Consider the following 16,794-nt stretch of genomic DNA (forward strand, 5'->3'; position numbering starts at 1 on the left):
AACAACACACAGACACATCATACACTGGCTAATACATACTACTTTAATACAGTAATATACATGCATGGTGTATGTTTCTATACATGTACAGTATGTCTACTCATATATGCACAGTCAATTTAAAAGTACAATTGCGTGTGGGTCTACAGACCTGGTCAAAGGTCCAATAATTAGAAATACTGCCAGAAATTAGAATTACTGCCAGAAATACGGCCAGATACTAGTAATTTATATTTAAAAAATGGAGTCATATTTGGAAGATTCACACTTCCTTCAGAAATGGCCAGTTTATGGGTAGTTTCACAATTGGGGTAAGTGCTTTATATCATGTCTGAAAGAAAGACCTTTAAAGCATGACAGGACATAAAAGAGACATTGACCTTGAACAAAAACCTCCATTCTCCTTAGTCCCTCCTTTATCTTGTATCAAGTTCAGAAACAAACAGCCAGGGAAGGGGAGGAGAGAGAGGAGAGCTGGAAGCGTAGTCAATAGATACAGCACTTTTTTTGAATAATTTCCATGGCAACACCTGTTCTGGCTTGTCAGAAAGTTCTTGGCAATGAGTGTCATCTCTAGCTACATATTCTCTCTCTCTCTCTCTCTCTCTCTCTCTCTCTGTCTATCGCTCTCTCTCGCTCTCTCACTCTTTTCTCTCTCCTTCTCCCACTTGCATTTTCCCATCTTCTGCTCGCTTAGTCACAGGTGTGACTGCACCATCCAGGGAAAGGTGTGACATGAGAAGTGATAAGTGATGCTCTAGGAGAGGGCTGCTACCACGCAGACACAATGTGAATGGTGCATGCTAATGACTTCATTGGATGTGCTAGTCTGTGGATGAATACACATCTCAGAATATCTCCTTCTCGTGGGCTCAGGCTGTGACTAGTCTGTGCAGAACACGTTTGAGGAATTGCATGTGTTTATGTATGTGGTTTGTGGGTGTCTGTGTGTACGTGCATGCATTTCACAGGTGTGGGTGAATGGGTCAGATTACTCCTCTCGTATTCACAAAATAACCCTTTTTTGTGTTCATGGATGAAGCAAGATGAAGTCGTTTAGTGAAGCAGCCACGCATATTTCAGTTTTATTCCCAACCTCCCACACAATATCTGACTGAAAAATGATTCATCCTTGCCATCCTTCCAGAGTGTCAGAGGGCAATTTAAATCAAAAGATGATCAAGAAGTGACTTGCCCTTTCACTTCAGGCCTTTTGTTAATGATGTATGTCAAAAAGGCCTTTCGTTACGGAATGTACAGATATATACAGTGAACGAAAGAACATGACAAGTGCACCACCCGTCTCAAGACAGAAGGACAGTGAACACCCCTGACATCTAGCCCCGATTACTGATTACCTGTGCAGGCTCGGTCTGCTAACGGTGTCCACACATACGTGACCAAACAGACTCGTGCACATTGACTGCGCATGTGCATGTGTGTACAAGCACTGGCTTGGAGTCGAGAGAAAACAGAATATTTATGCAATTTATTTTTCTAGCAGATGCTTTCATGCCAAACAAATTCAAGTGCATTGTGCATTTTCCTTAGTATGTTTGCTGTAGATTCACCGGATGAAGAGCTATCATTTCAAAGACTGTGACTGGGTGATTTGTGTGTGCCCCAAGAGACAATTAACAACATTTACATTTACATATATTCATTTAGACACTTTTATCCAAAGCATCTCACAAAAACAACCACAAGTAAACTTTGGAAACACTAATGAGCATGTCCATGTCCTTATTACGCAATGCCTTGTCTGCTGGAGGGTACTTAGACCTTAAGTCAGTGGTCAGTGACTAGTCAGTGGTAAGTGGTAAGTTGTACTAGGTGGTAAGTAGACAGTATGTCTGCCCTTATGCCTTGTAATGATTGTAGAGACTTAACTGTGAGTACTGAAAATATAGAGTGCTTACAGCCTTTGTAGGGCACACTGAGGCCTATAGAACTGTCACATTCACGTATTGTGGAGGATGAACGTATGAGTCAACTTTCAGCTGAAATGGCTGGCAACATCAAAGCACTGAATTCGGTTCCAAAGGATTACGAGCACTAAGAAGCAATCTGTACTCACTGTGATTTTAGTCACCAGATGAAAGCGTCAATGAACTGACTAACTGTAAAGTGGGATGATGACTTACCCTTCTGGATGGCGTTCCTTGCCCAGATGGCTCCAGATCTCCTTGGACACCGATGTAGACGTCTGCAGGACCCGCTGATCCCTTCAGGTTGGGGAAGGTCCAGTTCTTAGATGGTGGGGGTTGCATATGGGCCCCATAGGCATCAATGTCTACAAAATGAAGCAACAGTCATCACAGTCATACTGGCCAGTCTGTTGTTGGGGGCTGACTATGACGCATTTAAAATACAGTAATTTCTAAGGTAGTGTGAGATAATTAGGACAAAAGCTGTTTCACTGTTTAATTATGATTCTGACAGGGTAACAATGCAGGGGAATGAAAGTGGATTTGGCATTCAGTGCTGCAGCAGTAGGACTCTTTCATTTTATAGAAGGTGTTCTGGTTCAATCCCAAAGAGAAAATATGGAATACATTGTACATTACATCAGGTAAATGTTTGGATAAGTGGAGCAATCTAGTATCTGGCAAGTGAATAAATGGGAAATGAAACGTTTTGATATAAGCTGAAAGGCTGAAAAGCATATTACAGCTCGGTATTTGGACGTTTGACTATCTGGACAGGTAAAATGATAGCACTGAGTGCAATCCTTCTTTCTTTCTATGGCTATGACATATCTTATGAAATGAGCCTAGGGTTATTCCAGGAAAGAGCACAGGGATGACAGTTCTCCATCAAAGCTTGCCTTCATGGATGGTGCTGGAGAGATGCATGCTGGGCCCTTTCCCCTCGAGGCCTCCGCCATACAGCGCAGATGGGTTCACCTCCTCCAGGGACGACAGCTCTCTCTCCAGAGTGCGCGCCTTTCGTGGAACCTTCATTAGGGGTCCGTGTTTCCCTTGGGAAGCGGAAAACCCCTGCTCCCCGTGGGGCTTTGTCTTGGGGATGCTTTTGCCTGCGGCACTGCTGGCATAGTCGGGCAGAGGGAATGTCCCAATGCCACTGTCCAGTGTACGCATGGAGGCTCCAGAACCTGTTAGCGATATGGCAAATGATAAGAGAATGTTAACTGTGGCATCGACAAACGATATAATGACAAAGCTATAATTGCATTGTTCAAGATAAGAGGAGCTGTAAACTTTAAATGATGAAAGTTTAAGAAACTGCTTCCAAAACTGGAACCAAATAAATTAATTCACAGACATGTTTTTCATATGGGGATATACATTTTTAAGCTGCAGTGATTTTGAGAATTAAGAAATCTGAAAATGACAAGCCCTATTTCAATCTAATTTAACAACCTGTATTAAACCTAAGCCTTGCTTAGAGAGATACATTCATGAATAATCTGTATTTTTAGTCACAACGTAGTCCTTGTGTAAGCTGTCTGAGCATACTGGGGCTTTAAGGAGTTACATTCAATTTATTAAACAACCAGACAACTTCCATATATTCAATGGGGAGCGGGTCCAGGAAGGAATTAGGTGAAATGTCCCCCTAGGTAAAAATTAATGTGGAGCCAACAATCACCAGAGTATGGCCTCATTCACTCTTTCAGGGAGAGCTGGAGGGGTGAGATCAATCCCATACCGACGTAATTACAATTCATGTCAAAACTTTACAAGAGATGGTGGCCCTGATGTGTTCTTTGCCAAGGGCCACAAGGTTATGAGCCATGGATGCAGCAGTGTAGCTAGCCAGGAGAGCCCGTCAGGGCCACTTTATTGGGGTGTGTTGAGGAGATTTAATGGTCAATGAAGCGTGATACCTGTGAAGTGTTGGGAGCTCATGGATTCTGCCAGGTTCTCGTCAGATATGACCTCATCACGACCTACCATGTCTGGCCCCTTAACCAAGAGTAAACAAAGAAACAAACATATTTCAGAGACAATTCACACCATTTCAGACAACTAATTATATAGAAATGCATTAATCATCATCATGGTCATTAATGTGACAAGAACAGAAATAGAGTGTTGTGACTATAGGGACTAAAAATGTAACATTAACAAATGACATTACAAATGATTAATTAATTAATTAATTCATTAATTCATGCATTCATTAATCTATTCATTATTTAAATCATTATTAATTGTTAATTAACACAGAGAGTGGCCTTACCTTGTCCATCTCATCCCGACTCTTTGTGTGACTCATGCCATTCCTCTGGTGGAGGAATGTGGGTTGGGATCTTTTGGAGTCAAAGGAGAGGCGTCTGTGAGCCATGCCAAAGCTGGGGGCTCCTTTGTCGTCCACCCTGTTGACAGAATCATGTTAATTCTTTTTTCTCTCACAACCTGGAACAATGCAATACCTTTTTTTCACAAACAATGGTCACAAATGTACTTTGCAGGGAAACAGAAACCTTTTGAAATACTAGCCGTGGCAACACTGTAACACTGTGTCATGCTAATGAAGCAATTCTGAATTAGAAATTTAGATTTTATTCATGATGCAAAGAAAAAAAAAAATGCTGCTTCTCTTTCCATCTCATGATCAGGAGCACTAAAGCCCTGGTAAACCATCCCATATAAACTCCCACTCACCTGTTTAACAATTGCTGCATGAAGTTATCAGCAGTCACTCCACGGTACATTAGGGCGAGCTGTCCCTGTGCTGGGTCCATCACCACCTCACATGAATGTCCCCTGCCAGTGCGATCGAGGGGCATTCCAACGCCCACCCCATTCACGTAGGCCCTCTCCTCCTCAAGGGCTTTCCTGAGATCTTCTGCTTTTTCCATCAGCTTCGAGATGTTCAGGCTCTCCACCACCTTCCTTGGGCCAGCTTTTGAGTTGGCTGCGGAGGAGGCAGAGGACGAAGAGGACGACGACATGTTGAGCCTGAGTTTGGACATCTCAGGCTTGCGGCTGAGGGCCGGCAGCTTGCTCTTCTTCAGGCCGAACCAGCTGGCGATGCCGTTGGAGGTCTTCTGCTTGGTCTCCACAGCTTGGGTGCGGTCCTGCTCCTGGAGCTTCAGCATGTTCTCCTCGATCCCTCGCATCACCTTCTGCTCGATGGCTGACTGTGGGCCGGAGGCTACCAGAGGCTTCTTCTCCTCCAGCGACTGCGTGCTGGCAGATGTTTCGACCGGAGGTCTGGGAGGAGGAGGAGGGGGGAAGCTCTCAGCGTGTACAAACTTCTTCTTGCTGGCGGTGAGCTTTGACTTGTCCTCTGGCCGCGCAGGGTGCTTCTGAGCCTGGCCACGGTCGTCATGAGCAGGCTTCATGCCTCGGGGGTAGGAGGACGCTTGGCCAGCTTTCGAGGGCGACTTGGACGGGACCTTGGTGGGACTATTCTGGGGACTTGGGGAAGTCTTGCTGTGGTGGTTTGGTGGAACTTGGCATTTTCCATAGCTACGCATCACAACGGGGGGGTCGGTTGACGATGACATTCCCATTTTTATCTTTGGGCCTTCGGATTTGGCAACATAAACCCTTGGAGAGAAAGTCTCCAATTCTCCTTTACTGGCAGATCCTGTAGCTACTGCTGACTTAGGGCTTACTTCATGACATGTACTAGGATACTTGGTGTAGCCTGCTAAGCTAGTCTTGGGGTAAGGTTTTCCATCCAAAGAATCAGTATACTTTGTGTGCCTATGTTCAACCACGCTGCGGTCGCCTTGTCGTTCTGCGGTTTTACTTCGCTCATTATTGCCAGGGGCAGAAGATGCAGGTGTTCTAACCACAATACACTGTGCTTCTTTTTTATCCAAGGGCTGGTGCAGATCCTCGTTGCTCTTCAGCTTGCCGAGAGCAGCCAGGCGCTCTTTGAAAGGGTGATGGCTGGTCTCGTTCGGGGGTTTGGCGGAGACCGTCCTTTTGGGCAGTGATGGGGGCTGGTCTCCTTTCCTGGAGCCCGTCGTTGGCTGAGCCGACTGGACAGCCTCAACAGTCTGTGGCTGAACAACTTCGGGTGCTATTCTCTCCTGTGGCCGGTCCTTCATGCTGGAGTAAGTGGACACTCGCTGGGCCTTGCTGGAGGCTGACGACGAGGAGGATGGCAGGCTGAAGTGTTGGTGGGGTTTGTGCCACACGGGACTCTCCGTGTCAGTCTCCTCCTCGTCTGAGGAGTCCGAGGGCGAGTCACCCGTGGCTGGGGACGAATCCGAAGTCTTGGAGGGAGGACTGAGCAACTTGTCGTCGCACGTGTTCCTCTGTTGTTTCTCTGGGGTGCCTCTGTCTACTTCAGAGTAGGGGATGAACTGTGGCAAACCATTCGATGCAGCAAGCTCGGACACATTCTCATAGTGGGGTACCTTCTGTGAGTTCCTCTGTGACTGGGATGAAGGAATGGGTGCCCCTTTAGAGGTTCGGTTAGGTTTGGGCGCCGAGTGGCTGCTGTAGCTTACCTCCTTCACAGGGACAGGGGAACAGAGGTTGTCGTCCGGCTTTGGGGGTGATGTAGGCGCAGAGTGCGTGCCAGGGTAAGTGTCTGTTTTGGGAGAGGACGTCGACGAGGACACCTTCTCCCTCTCCGTGGTGGTGGCTTTGCGGGGCATCACGGGCGAGTGGTACACCTCGTAGTTGTTGTTCCGGCAGGGAATCTTGGAGCTCCGAGTGAGCTGAGGACTGAGGCGTAAGGCTTGAGCAGTCTGAGGTCGCTCCCCGATCGCGGGGATCTTGAGGAACTTGAGCAGCCGCGACGGGGAGGCGATCGGGGAGGGCTTGGCCTCGCTAAGGCATGAGGGCGGGGAGGTGGGGCTGAGTGCAAATTTGCTTTTCCCAGAGGATTGCTGCTGCGGCTGCGAGGAGGCCGAGCCGTTCTTCTCCGGCACGGGAGCCGGGGAGTAGGAGTCCACGGCCACCTTCTTGGATACAGACGTCTCGTTGGAGGAGAAATAGACCCCGTTGCAGACCTTCTCGCCGTCCTCACATTCCTCGTCCATCACAGTAGCATCACTGTCCACCACCAGGTAGCAACACTCCGGGTCGGCGTGACTTTGATCCGGGCTCTGAGATTGTGGCGTCTCCGCATGCTTTCCATCCTCACCTTGAAGGACGCTGTCGGAACCTCTGGACAAGGATTTCCGAAGCGACAACTTCTCCACTGCTTTGTCCTTGTGATGCAGCAGACTCCTGGCCTTGTCTAATGGCTCCTGGCTGCGGTCAGACGCCTCCGACTCAGACCCGCTCGCTGCTCTGCAGTCCGTCCGTGTGCTGTGCGTGTAGGGATGGCTTGTGCTCTCCAGGGAAAGGATGCCAACATGCGGATCGGGAGCACCTGCCACTGCCCCCTGCTGGTGACTGTCCACCCACATCTGCCCGCCGACGCCCTCCTCTCGAACTGGCAGAGCGATGGCGGCAGCAGCAGCGAAAGAGCCGCTGTGTCCCGGCGTGGCCTTGAGCAGGCTGTCCAGGCTGCTTTTCTGAGTGAGGAGCCGGCAGGAGGGGCAGCCCCCGTGTCCTCGGCCGCGGTCATCTTGAAGCGCCCCCTCCCCGCTGGCATACTCGTGGATGTCAGAGTCCGAGCTGGAGTGTCTGCAGTGAGGCGCCCGGGAGATAGAGGTCCCCGGGAAGTCTCCCGGAAACAGCGTCTGGCCCATGTCGTGGTAGGACCCCAGGCAGGATGACGGGTGGAACTTCAGCGGGTCGGACTCCTCCAGCTTGCGGAGAACTTCCAGGATGTGTGCTTTCTTCTTGAAAAATGGAGACAGGGCGTCCATGGAGGTGGCTGGGCCTCGAGCTTGGCTTGGGGTACCATTCTGTGTGCGATCACCAGTGTTCTGTACAAGTTAAATAAGACATACATATTAGCAGACTATATTGATATATAAAGCATACACCATGCACTGTGCCCTTCCATATATCTCTGTGTTAGGAAATCTGTTCTTGTAGTCTGATTCTTAGGACAGTGGACAGTAGACATTCCTCAGTAGTCAAGAAAGGCTTTAAATAATTGGATGGTTACATAATAAAGTGAATCAAATAAAAGTAATTTGACAATATGGTGCATGAAATGACCTAGCTATAAAGAGCTTAACAAGGACTTTTGCCGTGTGACTTTAAGGTTTTACGAGTTCAGGCAGGTTGTCTGGCTTGGGTAGGTGGACAGACAGAGAGACAAACATTTTGCGGGAGGCAGGGCTACCGCTGGTGTCAGAACGATAATTATAAAGACTTCCACATAGGCTTGCAGATAACTAATCCTCTGCCCAGCACTCGAGCAGACTCACTGGTGATTAATACAGAGTCATTTTGAGGGTGACCTCTTCCTCCACACATGAGGAAGTAAATGAAATGGGTGGAGGTGGGGAGGACAGGAGTGAACCATGGTGAGTTACTTTGGTTTCACATGGCTGGTCCATCCAGAGCAGGCGGCTTTATCTTTAATTAAAGAAGCAATTAATTTTGTTAAACACACATACACAAATGCACACACACACACACACACATGCACACACACACACACACACACACACACACACACACACACACACAAATGCACACATGCACACATGCACACACATACTCAGGCCCTCACGCATCGCCCTCCTCCCACCTTCCAACGCTAAAAGAAGCCAATATCTTAAATAAAAAGCCATCGCTGGCTTGTGAGCCCACAGGGGATTACTGAATTAAGACAGATGGCAGGGAAAGGGTGGAGTGAAGGGGACAGTTAAAACAATGATGCCGGGCCACTGTGGCTTAGCAACCCATGCTTAACCTCAACCACCCTCCATACCCTCAAGGAAACAGCACGTCAATATGACAAATCCATTTCTAGTGGTCATTATCATAAAAGATATCATGAAGATAATGAAATTGATCATTTGAAATGATGAAACACCCAGCTGACTACAACATGCAGTCCCAGACGGGTCACATTGGGAAACTGCAGACGGAGGTATTTCTGAGGTTTTTCTGCTTACTCAGTTGTGTACATGCTATAAGTTTATGCAGAAAAGCTTATGAAGGCACATCTTATTATCCATTCTTTGTGGCGCATTAGATTTACCCTCTAAAATGTTTAGCTTATTCAGAGTTTATTTTGTACTCATGTTTATGGACTGGGCTAACAAATGCTATGGCCATTAAACTAACTCTGCTTCAACCAGGGTTTACTGCTCCCACTTGTTTTAATTTTGTATTTTTCCGTGACGTTTCGATTACCCGAAACGTCACGGAAAAATAAAAAATTAAAACAAGTGGGAGCAGTAAACCCTGGTTGAAGCGGACTTTTTTTCTCTTTTTTGTCTGGTCGTTTGTTTGTCCTGCTCCCAGGTCAGACATTTGGATGTGCGGACTTCAAACTTACTCATTAAACTAACTCTAACAGTATCTAACAGTAATATACCCTTTCATCAATTTAAAAGTTCTTCCTGCAAATATGTGGTCTACAAATAACACAGGAAAAAACAATCAGCTTTATGTATTCAGATACATTTCAAAACTAGGAGATGAGAGGACAGAAAGGGAGAGGAGGGTACTCTGCTTAGCACAGCAGAGGTGAGAGGTACAGAGATGAAGGACGGATGGAGTGTCTTCTGGGTTTTGAGGGAAAGAAAAAAAATCTATATTCAATTTGACATCTCTGTTCCCCAATCCACTCAGAGAAAGCAATCAGTGGACTTTAGGGCCACAATGATTGGGCTGAATGTCCCCTCCTCGCGATGCTATAGGACATTTGTCAGCAGGAGAGAGCGCTTCCTCTTCAGGCTATGGTGCAGCTCACAGCTCGGTCACATAAAATGGACAGGAGGGAGAAAACAGCAACAAGGAGAGGTGCTCACCGTGGACCAGGGGGGATACTCTGCCACAGCTACTGAACAACAGGCCAATTTTATACCCATGAATTACATAGGAAGGGACTAGCGGTGTGTGGAGAATGGGAATGAGAATGGGAGACGTGAACAAAACAAGTGTGTGTGTGTGTGTGTGTGTGTGTGTGTGTGTGTGTGTGTGTGTGTGTGTGTGTGTGTGTGTGTGTGTGTGTGTGTGTGTGTGTGTGTGTTGGGGTGCAGGGGTGCTGGGAGAAAGCAATAACAGCAACAACAGAGACACCAACCGTGTGGATCTGATCACCAAGCTCTTTGTCATTGTCTGGGATCTGTTACTGCAGCAGGGTTTGAATGTAAACCAGACAGACACAGGGCTGAACACTAGATCTTAAAAGAGCTGCTTTTTCTCAGACTTTTCATTTTCTGGCCAGTCTGCAGACGGCTGAAAGAAACTAAACACTTATACGCTGTCACAAAAGCACAAATAAAAAAACCTCAGATGTAGACTCTCAAGAAGTCCCCCACTCAAAAAGCAGCATCACTTCAAGGGGTAACTTCCCAGTAGGAGCCAGAGTATGACCCAGCAAACGTCTTCCTTCTTATCTTTACTCTATATTAGCACGAGGCAGTGCCATGAGATGAGATTCTACAGCTTTCAGAGTGAAAAGGTGTGATCTTCAGTGCATATTACATTTAGGATGAGAGGCTTTCTATATAATGTACAGCATATTAAGTACTTTTGTGCATCTCTAGCTCAGTTCTATATTCTTCCCAACACGCTGTGATTACAGCCACAGCGCTAAACTTCAGAATGAAGGCGGGCTTGGTAGCATGAATAGCTTCAAATGAAAGTATTTGATGCTGTAAACCCAACAATCAAGTCAATTAACCAAATCATTTGATCAGTAAATCAATACTGATTTAAAAAAAAAGAAACGGTTGATGAAACGGCACAGAAAAATGCATGTTTCAGGCGCCACAACTTAAAATCCTACTGTGTGGCCTATTATTAAACACAAAACTGTAATCAAGTAATCAAAATCCCTTGACTGATATGTGCTTCACTTCAGCCTTGCACTGAATCAACCCAGATGCAAGAACAGTGTGAAAGATGGGCCTTGCAGCCCATGTCCATAGAGGATGGTGGCGACAAGGACACACTGAGGTAATTCATTTGAAAACCTGTTGGTTAATTTTTGTTTTGTTTTTGTGGAAAGTTGGCAGTGTGCCAGATCACTTGTTTTGAGCACTGTAAACAAAACTGCACTTTTCACCACAATCACCAATTTTTTCACCACAATCACCAATTTTCACCCTCCTGTGTGGACGTCGGCTGCAAGGCCCATTTTTCAGTAAGACAGTAAGGATGCGTTCAGACTTAGCGTCTTTTTCTGACAAAAGAAGTTATGCAGACCGCTTTTTTAGTTTCTGCCAGCGTTCTTGTTCCAAAATGTCAAAGGCAGAATATGGTGTTTACAGAAATTGGTTTTTACTTAAGAAACACCCAGACTATAGGTTTACCCCGCCTGAAGTGGGCAACTGTCATTATGGCACTATGGAACTTCAGTCAAGGGAAATATATATGCAAAAGCTGGAAAACACAAAGCTGCTTGGGAGAATAAAGACCTTTGTATCCATTTTTGAGCGTTTGTACCCTTAAGCATCAAAACAAACAGCTCACCTTGGCTTCCCCCTGGCAGTGAGACGCTACCATCTTCTCTGTGCTCGTCACAGTGGCGTCCAAATTGTGCTCTGCAAGAGTCACCGATGGCAACTGCAAAAGAGATTGAGAGTTTTATTCAAACAAATGCTCCAATTACATGTCATCTGTCTCATGCAGACATCTTCCAAGATGTTGTAGGTAAAGTGTTTAAAAAGGGACCATCTGGACCAGGATAAATTGAGCGGTGTTGAGAGTGTGTGAGCGTAATTGGTTGGTGCGCTTGATGCAATTTAATTTGTGAAAGCATTGTCTTTTGTGATCAGACTTCCTGTGGGAGAGGCTGTGGAGACCACTGCTGTCATAAATGAACTACAGGCGATGGTTTCTTCTCACTGGTTCGACTGAATGTCGGCAACTTGGATACGAGGCGAAAGTATGGCAAGATGGCGTCAACAAACTCTTCTGAGCACTGGAGGACATACAAACACTCAAACAAAATAAAAATGGCCAACTACACACACACACACACACACATAAATACAAATACCAACCAACAGCACCGATTACAATGCCATCCATCATACTCTGACTAACATACACAAAAAAAATTGCATTTTCCCAGGCGCACCAACCACTTTTTAGCCCAATTCTCCTGACCTAAAGTAATTAAATTGCATGGGCCTGAAAAGATAGCATCACATACTCTTATGCAGTCACCAAATAAATGCAAGAAGAAAATAAAAACGAAAGCAGATAGAGAGAGCGGGAGGAGGACAGTAAGAGGATGGATGCATATAGGGTGGGGATAGGGGAGTGTGTGTGTGTGTGTGTGTGTGGGGGGGGGGGGGGGGACGCTATTATCTCATCAGTCCTAGATGCATCCCTCCACTTCATGAATGACAGTGTGATGGAGAGAGTGGAGGCAGTTTCGGACAGTTTCCATCTCCATTCAGGGTAGTAGAAAATGCCATTTCACTCTCCTGGCAATTACAGACAGGATTTGTTTAGATTAAAAGCGGCATCAAGATTTCTCTTCCTTTCAAACCTCTACCTGCACCTCCATCCCCCCACTCTCTACCTCCATCCCCCACACTCTGCCCGCCCCCCCCCCCCCCCCACACACACTCTGCCTCCTTTTCTTTCTCAAGTGAGGCCACTGGAATACTAATGCCACTGATAAGAGTGTGTGTGTAGACGGACAAAAAGAGAGAGAGAGAGAGAGAGAAGTGCCCTATCTGAATAACAGAAGAGGAGAAAGAGGGAGGAGGGGATGATGAGAGGAGCACGGTAGAGATCGAGAGGAAAGAGAAGGGGAGTACAGTAAACACACATACTGTATGTTACAGAGGGAGGGAAATATGGAGTGGGAGAAGAGGAGAGAGAGAGAGAGAGAGAGAGAGAGAGAGAGAGAGAGAGAGAGAGAGAGAAGAAAGAGAAATGATGATGAAAAACTCCTGGTAGACCACTGGGAGAAGAGTACAGTGAATGACAAAAAAGACAGAGAAAAACCATTAGAGAAAAAACATGGGAGCAAGGGAACAAGGAAGAGAGTGAGAGTGAACTAGAAAGATGGAGAACGGCCACATGTCTCACACTTAAAAGAAATAACCAGTGACCTCGAACTAATTTATTCTCATATCACAGAGCCGGGTCTCTATAGTCACGGATTCATCTAGGAGTCTGCACATGGCACTCCATCAGATAGATAGATAGATAAATAGATACTTTATTGATCCCCAATGGGAAATTCAGGTCTATCTCTATGACTAACCCTGAGTTTAAAACACAATGTGTAATATATAGTGACCAACCACCATATACAGTAGTTATTGACAGTGTACTGCATACTGAATGAGTGGACGTTCTGAACACAGGGCAATGGAAAGGATTTTTTCCCACAACTACAGGCAACCAAACTTTACGTAATGACATTAAGCGCCCTATCTTGGCGATCTAAAACCCAGTGCATAGCGTATTCTTATCTTATACTCAAATTGTTTTTTCCGCCATGCCCTTCTCTTTTATTACACAATGCGCCCAGGGATGTGGTAATTAACAACCTAAGGTGTGGTCTGGCGCATTATCTAAAAACCACTATCTTACACCATCTAAAAAGCATTACACTGACCAAGAAAAACCTGAGGTGCGTTCAAATTTGGCAAACAGTGGTGAACGTTCGTAGTGAACATGTTTTCTTTGAACAGTTAAATTTGAACAATTTGGTGTAATTGCAAGGTAACTGCATTGTTGCCTTCGTCTAGCCCACGTCCAGCTCCGCTGTATGTTCACGGAGAACTACCTCCTCAGACTACGAGTGTTCGCAAACGTTTGCCTATTATGTTTGCGAATTTGAACGCACTCCTGGTCTATAGCAAAAGGCACATAAGAAGCACAGCTGAAAACGCACTGCCACAAGATGAAAGCAGCAACTCCTCTGCAGGATAAATTTCCTTAGGTTTTTTACTCAGTCATTCAAACATTATTGGGGTGTTGCTTTTTACAGGCTGTTTTCGATGTTAACCCATTGTCAGTCAATAGTGAAAGTAATTAATTGTGTACTGTATAACTGTTTTGTTGTTGAATATGACACCACGGTGAAGTTAGTTTCACTTTGCCTATGAGTTCAAATAATAGACGAGTGCAGATGCGTGTAGGCTATACTCTGCTAGGTTTTAGTAAAGCATGGTTTATTGGAATACCTGTTCCATACAGTCGCACGTGCAAGCAGATTCCTTCAAATGCGCCACTGACTATCAAAATACTGATACGCTGTTTGAAGTTGCGCTGCTTGCTGTTAAAGGGAATGACAGGTGCCATTCTCATTGGTTTAAAGGATGTTATGCCCAAAACACACCCATGATTGATTAAGAAACATAAGACCAACCTCTTTGTGCTTTTTACGTTTGATAACAAAACCACCCCTAATGTGGACTGGACAAACCCCTACATTTATTTTAGCTATTCGCCAGTGACCATACGTTTTAGATCACTAAGATAGGGCCCTATGGGTTACATGTTTCCCACACATGCTGAAAATGAAGGCACAGTGGACAGACTGAAATTCAATTCAATCCAATTATAACTTTATACCGCCAAAACAAGAACTGGAATTATCTCAACGTGCTTTACAGAGCCCAGGGCCTGACACCCCAAGAGCGAACACTAAGATGACAGGAGCAAGGAAAAACTCCCTTTTAACAACAAGATTACTTGGGCAGCCACATATGCGATGATAACTGATTGCCTGGACCGCTGAATTGCAGACCCACAAATAACCGCCACCGAGAGACACATCCCCTCTCCAGAAAAACAATCACCGTGGCAACGGGTGGCTCACCAAATCACCATGACAGCTCCGAGGCTAATGCAGAGTGATCGAGCTTTCCAGTGATTTCCCCTCCCACGAAAACCGGCCTCCCTAATTTCGGAACATTTGTTCCGTTAACGAGGACACGCGTGACAGGCACGGAACAGTGCCGGGCGGGCGGCTCTTCTGCATGACTCAGGGAGTGAGCTGGGGACTGATGAGACCCAAAATTGGGAGAGCGCACACAGTGGAAAGCAGCAACAGAGAGAGAAGCAGCTCAAGATGAGTTTCCCCCCCCCCGCCTTCTCTCTCTCACACACTTTTATCATTTTATCAAATTAATTAAAGAGTGGGATATGCGCAACAGTCACAAACACTGTGATGAGTTCCACTGGACTTCTCGTCTCATGGGGAGAGAAGAAAGTGAGTGGGGGTGGTGAGGGTAACAGGGTGTGGGGGAGGGGAAGGGGAGGGGCTGCTTTGGCAACACTGATTTCACAGGCAGATGAAGCAGTGCCTCCGATGCTGCCTTATGAATAAACGAGAGCAAAAATGAAAGCTTCGCCCTAGTTGTTTTTCTCATTAGCAGGCTCACAGGACGGCAGAGTGGAGGTAAAACAGCTGGTGAATTCCGTCTGCAGTCACACTGTTCGACTTCCGAAGAGCCCAAACACGCAGTGCCTTGATGACGCACAACTACAAAACATTGGCGTAACAGCTTACACAATGACACAACTGCACAGGCGCCGTGACAACCAAATGGCTTTTGCACAATACCTCAAGTATCATATCAAGAGGTGCTTGTGGGTGTGTGCGGGTGCGCATCTTGCACACACCTGCAGTCCACTAGAGTTGGCTCTTGACGGACACACTGGACTGGACTAATAAGATTCCTGTCCGGTGCTGTGTTGAGCTGGCACAGGTGTGTGTCGCATCAGCCCCAAGTGAAAGCGTGGGAGCATGTCTGGCTCGGCACAGATATGGGTCAGGTTGAAGTAACACATTTGTTCCGCTGGTGTCAAAAGTGGGATGAATGCCACGCATGAGATTAGGGATCCTGGCAGGGCGACAGAGGGTGTGTGTGTGTGTGTGTGTGTGTGCCTTGTGATCAACTTATTCTGCTACATCGCTTGAAAGGATGGGATCTCCAATCACAAAATGATGCTAGCACAGGATTATGTAAAAGGCTATCTAATCGCTGTAGGTCCTAAATACATCAATGAATATATTGTGCACTAGCGTTCAAGTTGCTGGTATTGCATTTCCACAAACCATAGCGAGACATGTGTGTGTGTGTGTGTGTGTGTGTGTGTGTGTGTGTGTAATCCACCTTACCTGTTGAAGGGGATTAGGATTTGTGTGGAGTTTTTGTGTGAAGAGCTCTGTCAACGTCCTGTTTTGCCTCTCTAGATCAAAGACACGCATTTTCAGCTTGATGCATTCCTCCCGTAGGTCCTGAAACAAGTGCACAGACACACACATACACACACACAAACACGAGCACACACACATACACACACACACACCATTTGAATTGTTTACTTGATCAATAAATTGTAACAAATACTGTGCAAACACATTGTGCTCAGCAACAGAAATAATCATTACCAAGGCAAATGTCAAGATAATGTAACTGAGCCTAGTAATTGAAATGTCAAGGTAACATAATTTGAACCTTCTTTTGCACCTTTTGATTAAGAAGAGCCTGTACCACATGGTTGGCAACCTAAAAAATAAATAAAACAGGGTGTTGCACAAATCAGCAAACAGCAATAAATGACAACCATACATACACAAACAAACCACAAAAGATTATTTTTATTTAAAGATGACTGCAACCAAAGTCAAGACAGATTGGATTTAATCAGAACTGAACATTAATAAATAGCATGCATGAGATTCCCCATTTCCACATTACCTCGTCCAGGCACCTCTCATATGCCTCTCTCTGGCTTTCATTTGCGAGAGCAAGGGCCGAATTCTCAGCCTGTAAAATATGAAGGGGGAGGGAGAAAAAAT

At 45.9% G+C, this 16,794-nt stretch overlaps 1 protein-coding gene across 7 annotated transcripts in view; it reads right to left on the bottom strand.

Moving 5' to 3' along the window:
- The window catches only part of nckap5l (NCK-associated protein 5-like), a 79,396-nt gene that overhangs the window by 4,103 nt on the left and 58,499 nt on the right, over positions 1-16,794 (bottom strand). For all 7 annotated transcript variants that reach the window (XM_042089691.1, XM_042089693.1, XM_042089690.1 and 4 more), the window contains 9 exons: positions 16,694-16,762; positions 16,463-16,501; positions 16,111-16,230; positions 11,487-11,579; positions 4,632-7,810; positions 4,207-4,342; positions 3,851-3,929; positions 2,828-3,115; positions 2,145-2,293 (listed from right to left, as the gene is read on the bottom strand). In XM_042089691.1, coding sequence (XP_041945625.1) covers positions 2,145-2,293; positions 2,828-3,115; positions 3,851-3,929; positions 4,207-4,342; positions 4,632-7,810; positions 11,487-11,579; positions 16,111-16,230; positions 16,463-16,501; positions 16,694-16,762 — 4,152 coding nt within the window. The remainder of the gene's footprint in view (positions 1-2,144; positions 2,294-2,827; positions 3,116-3,850; positions 3,930-4,206; positions 4,343-4,631; positions 7,811-11,486; positions 11,580-16,110; positions 16,231-16,462; positions 16,502-16,693; positions 16,763-16,794) is intronic.

The sequence above is a fragment of the Alosa sapidissima genome, chromosome 4 (assembly GCF_018492685.1).
Source record: "Alosa sapidissima isolate fAloSap1 chromosome 4, fAloSap1.pri, whole genome shotgun sequence".
NCBI classification, from domain to species: domain Eukaryota; kingdom Metazoa; phylum Chordata; class Actinopteri; order Clupeiformes; family Clupeidae; genus Alosa; species Alosa sapidissima.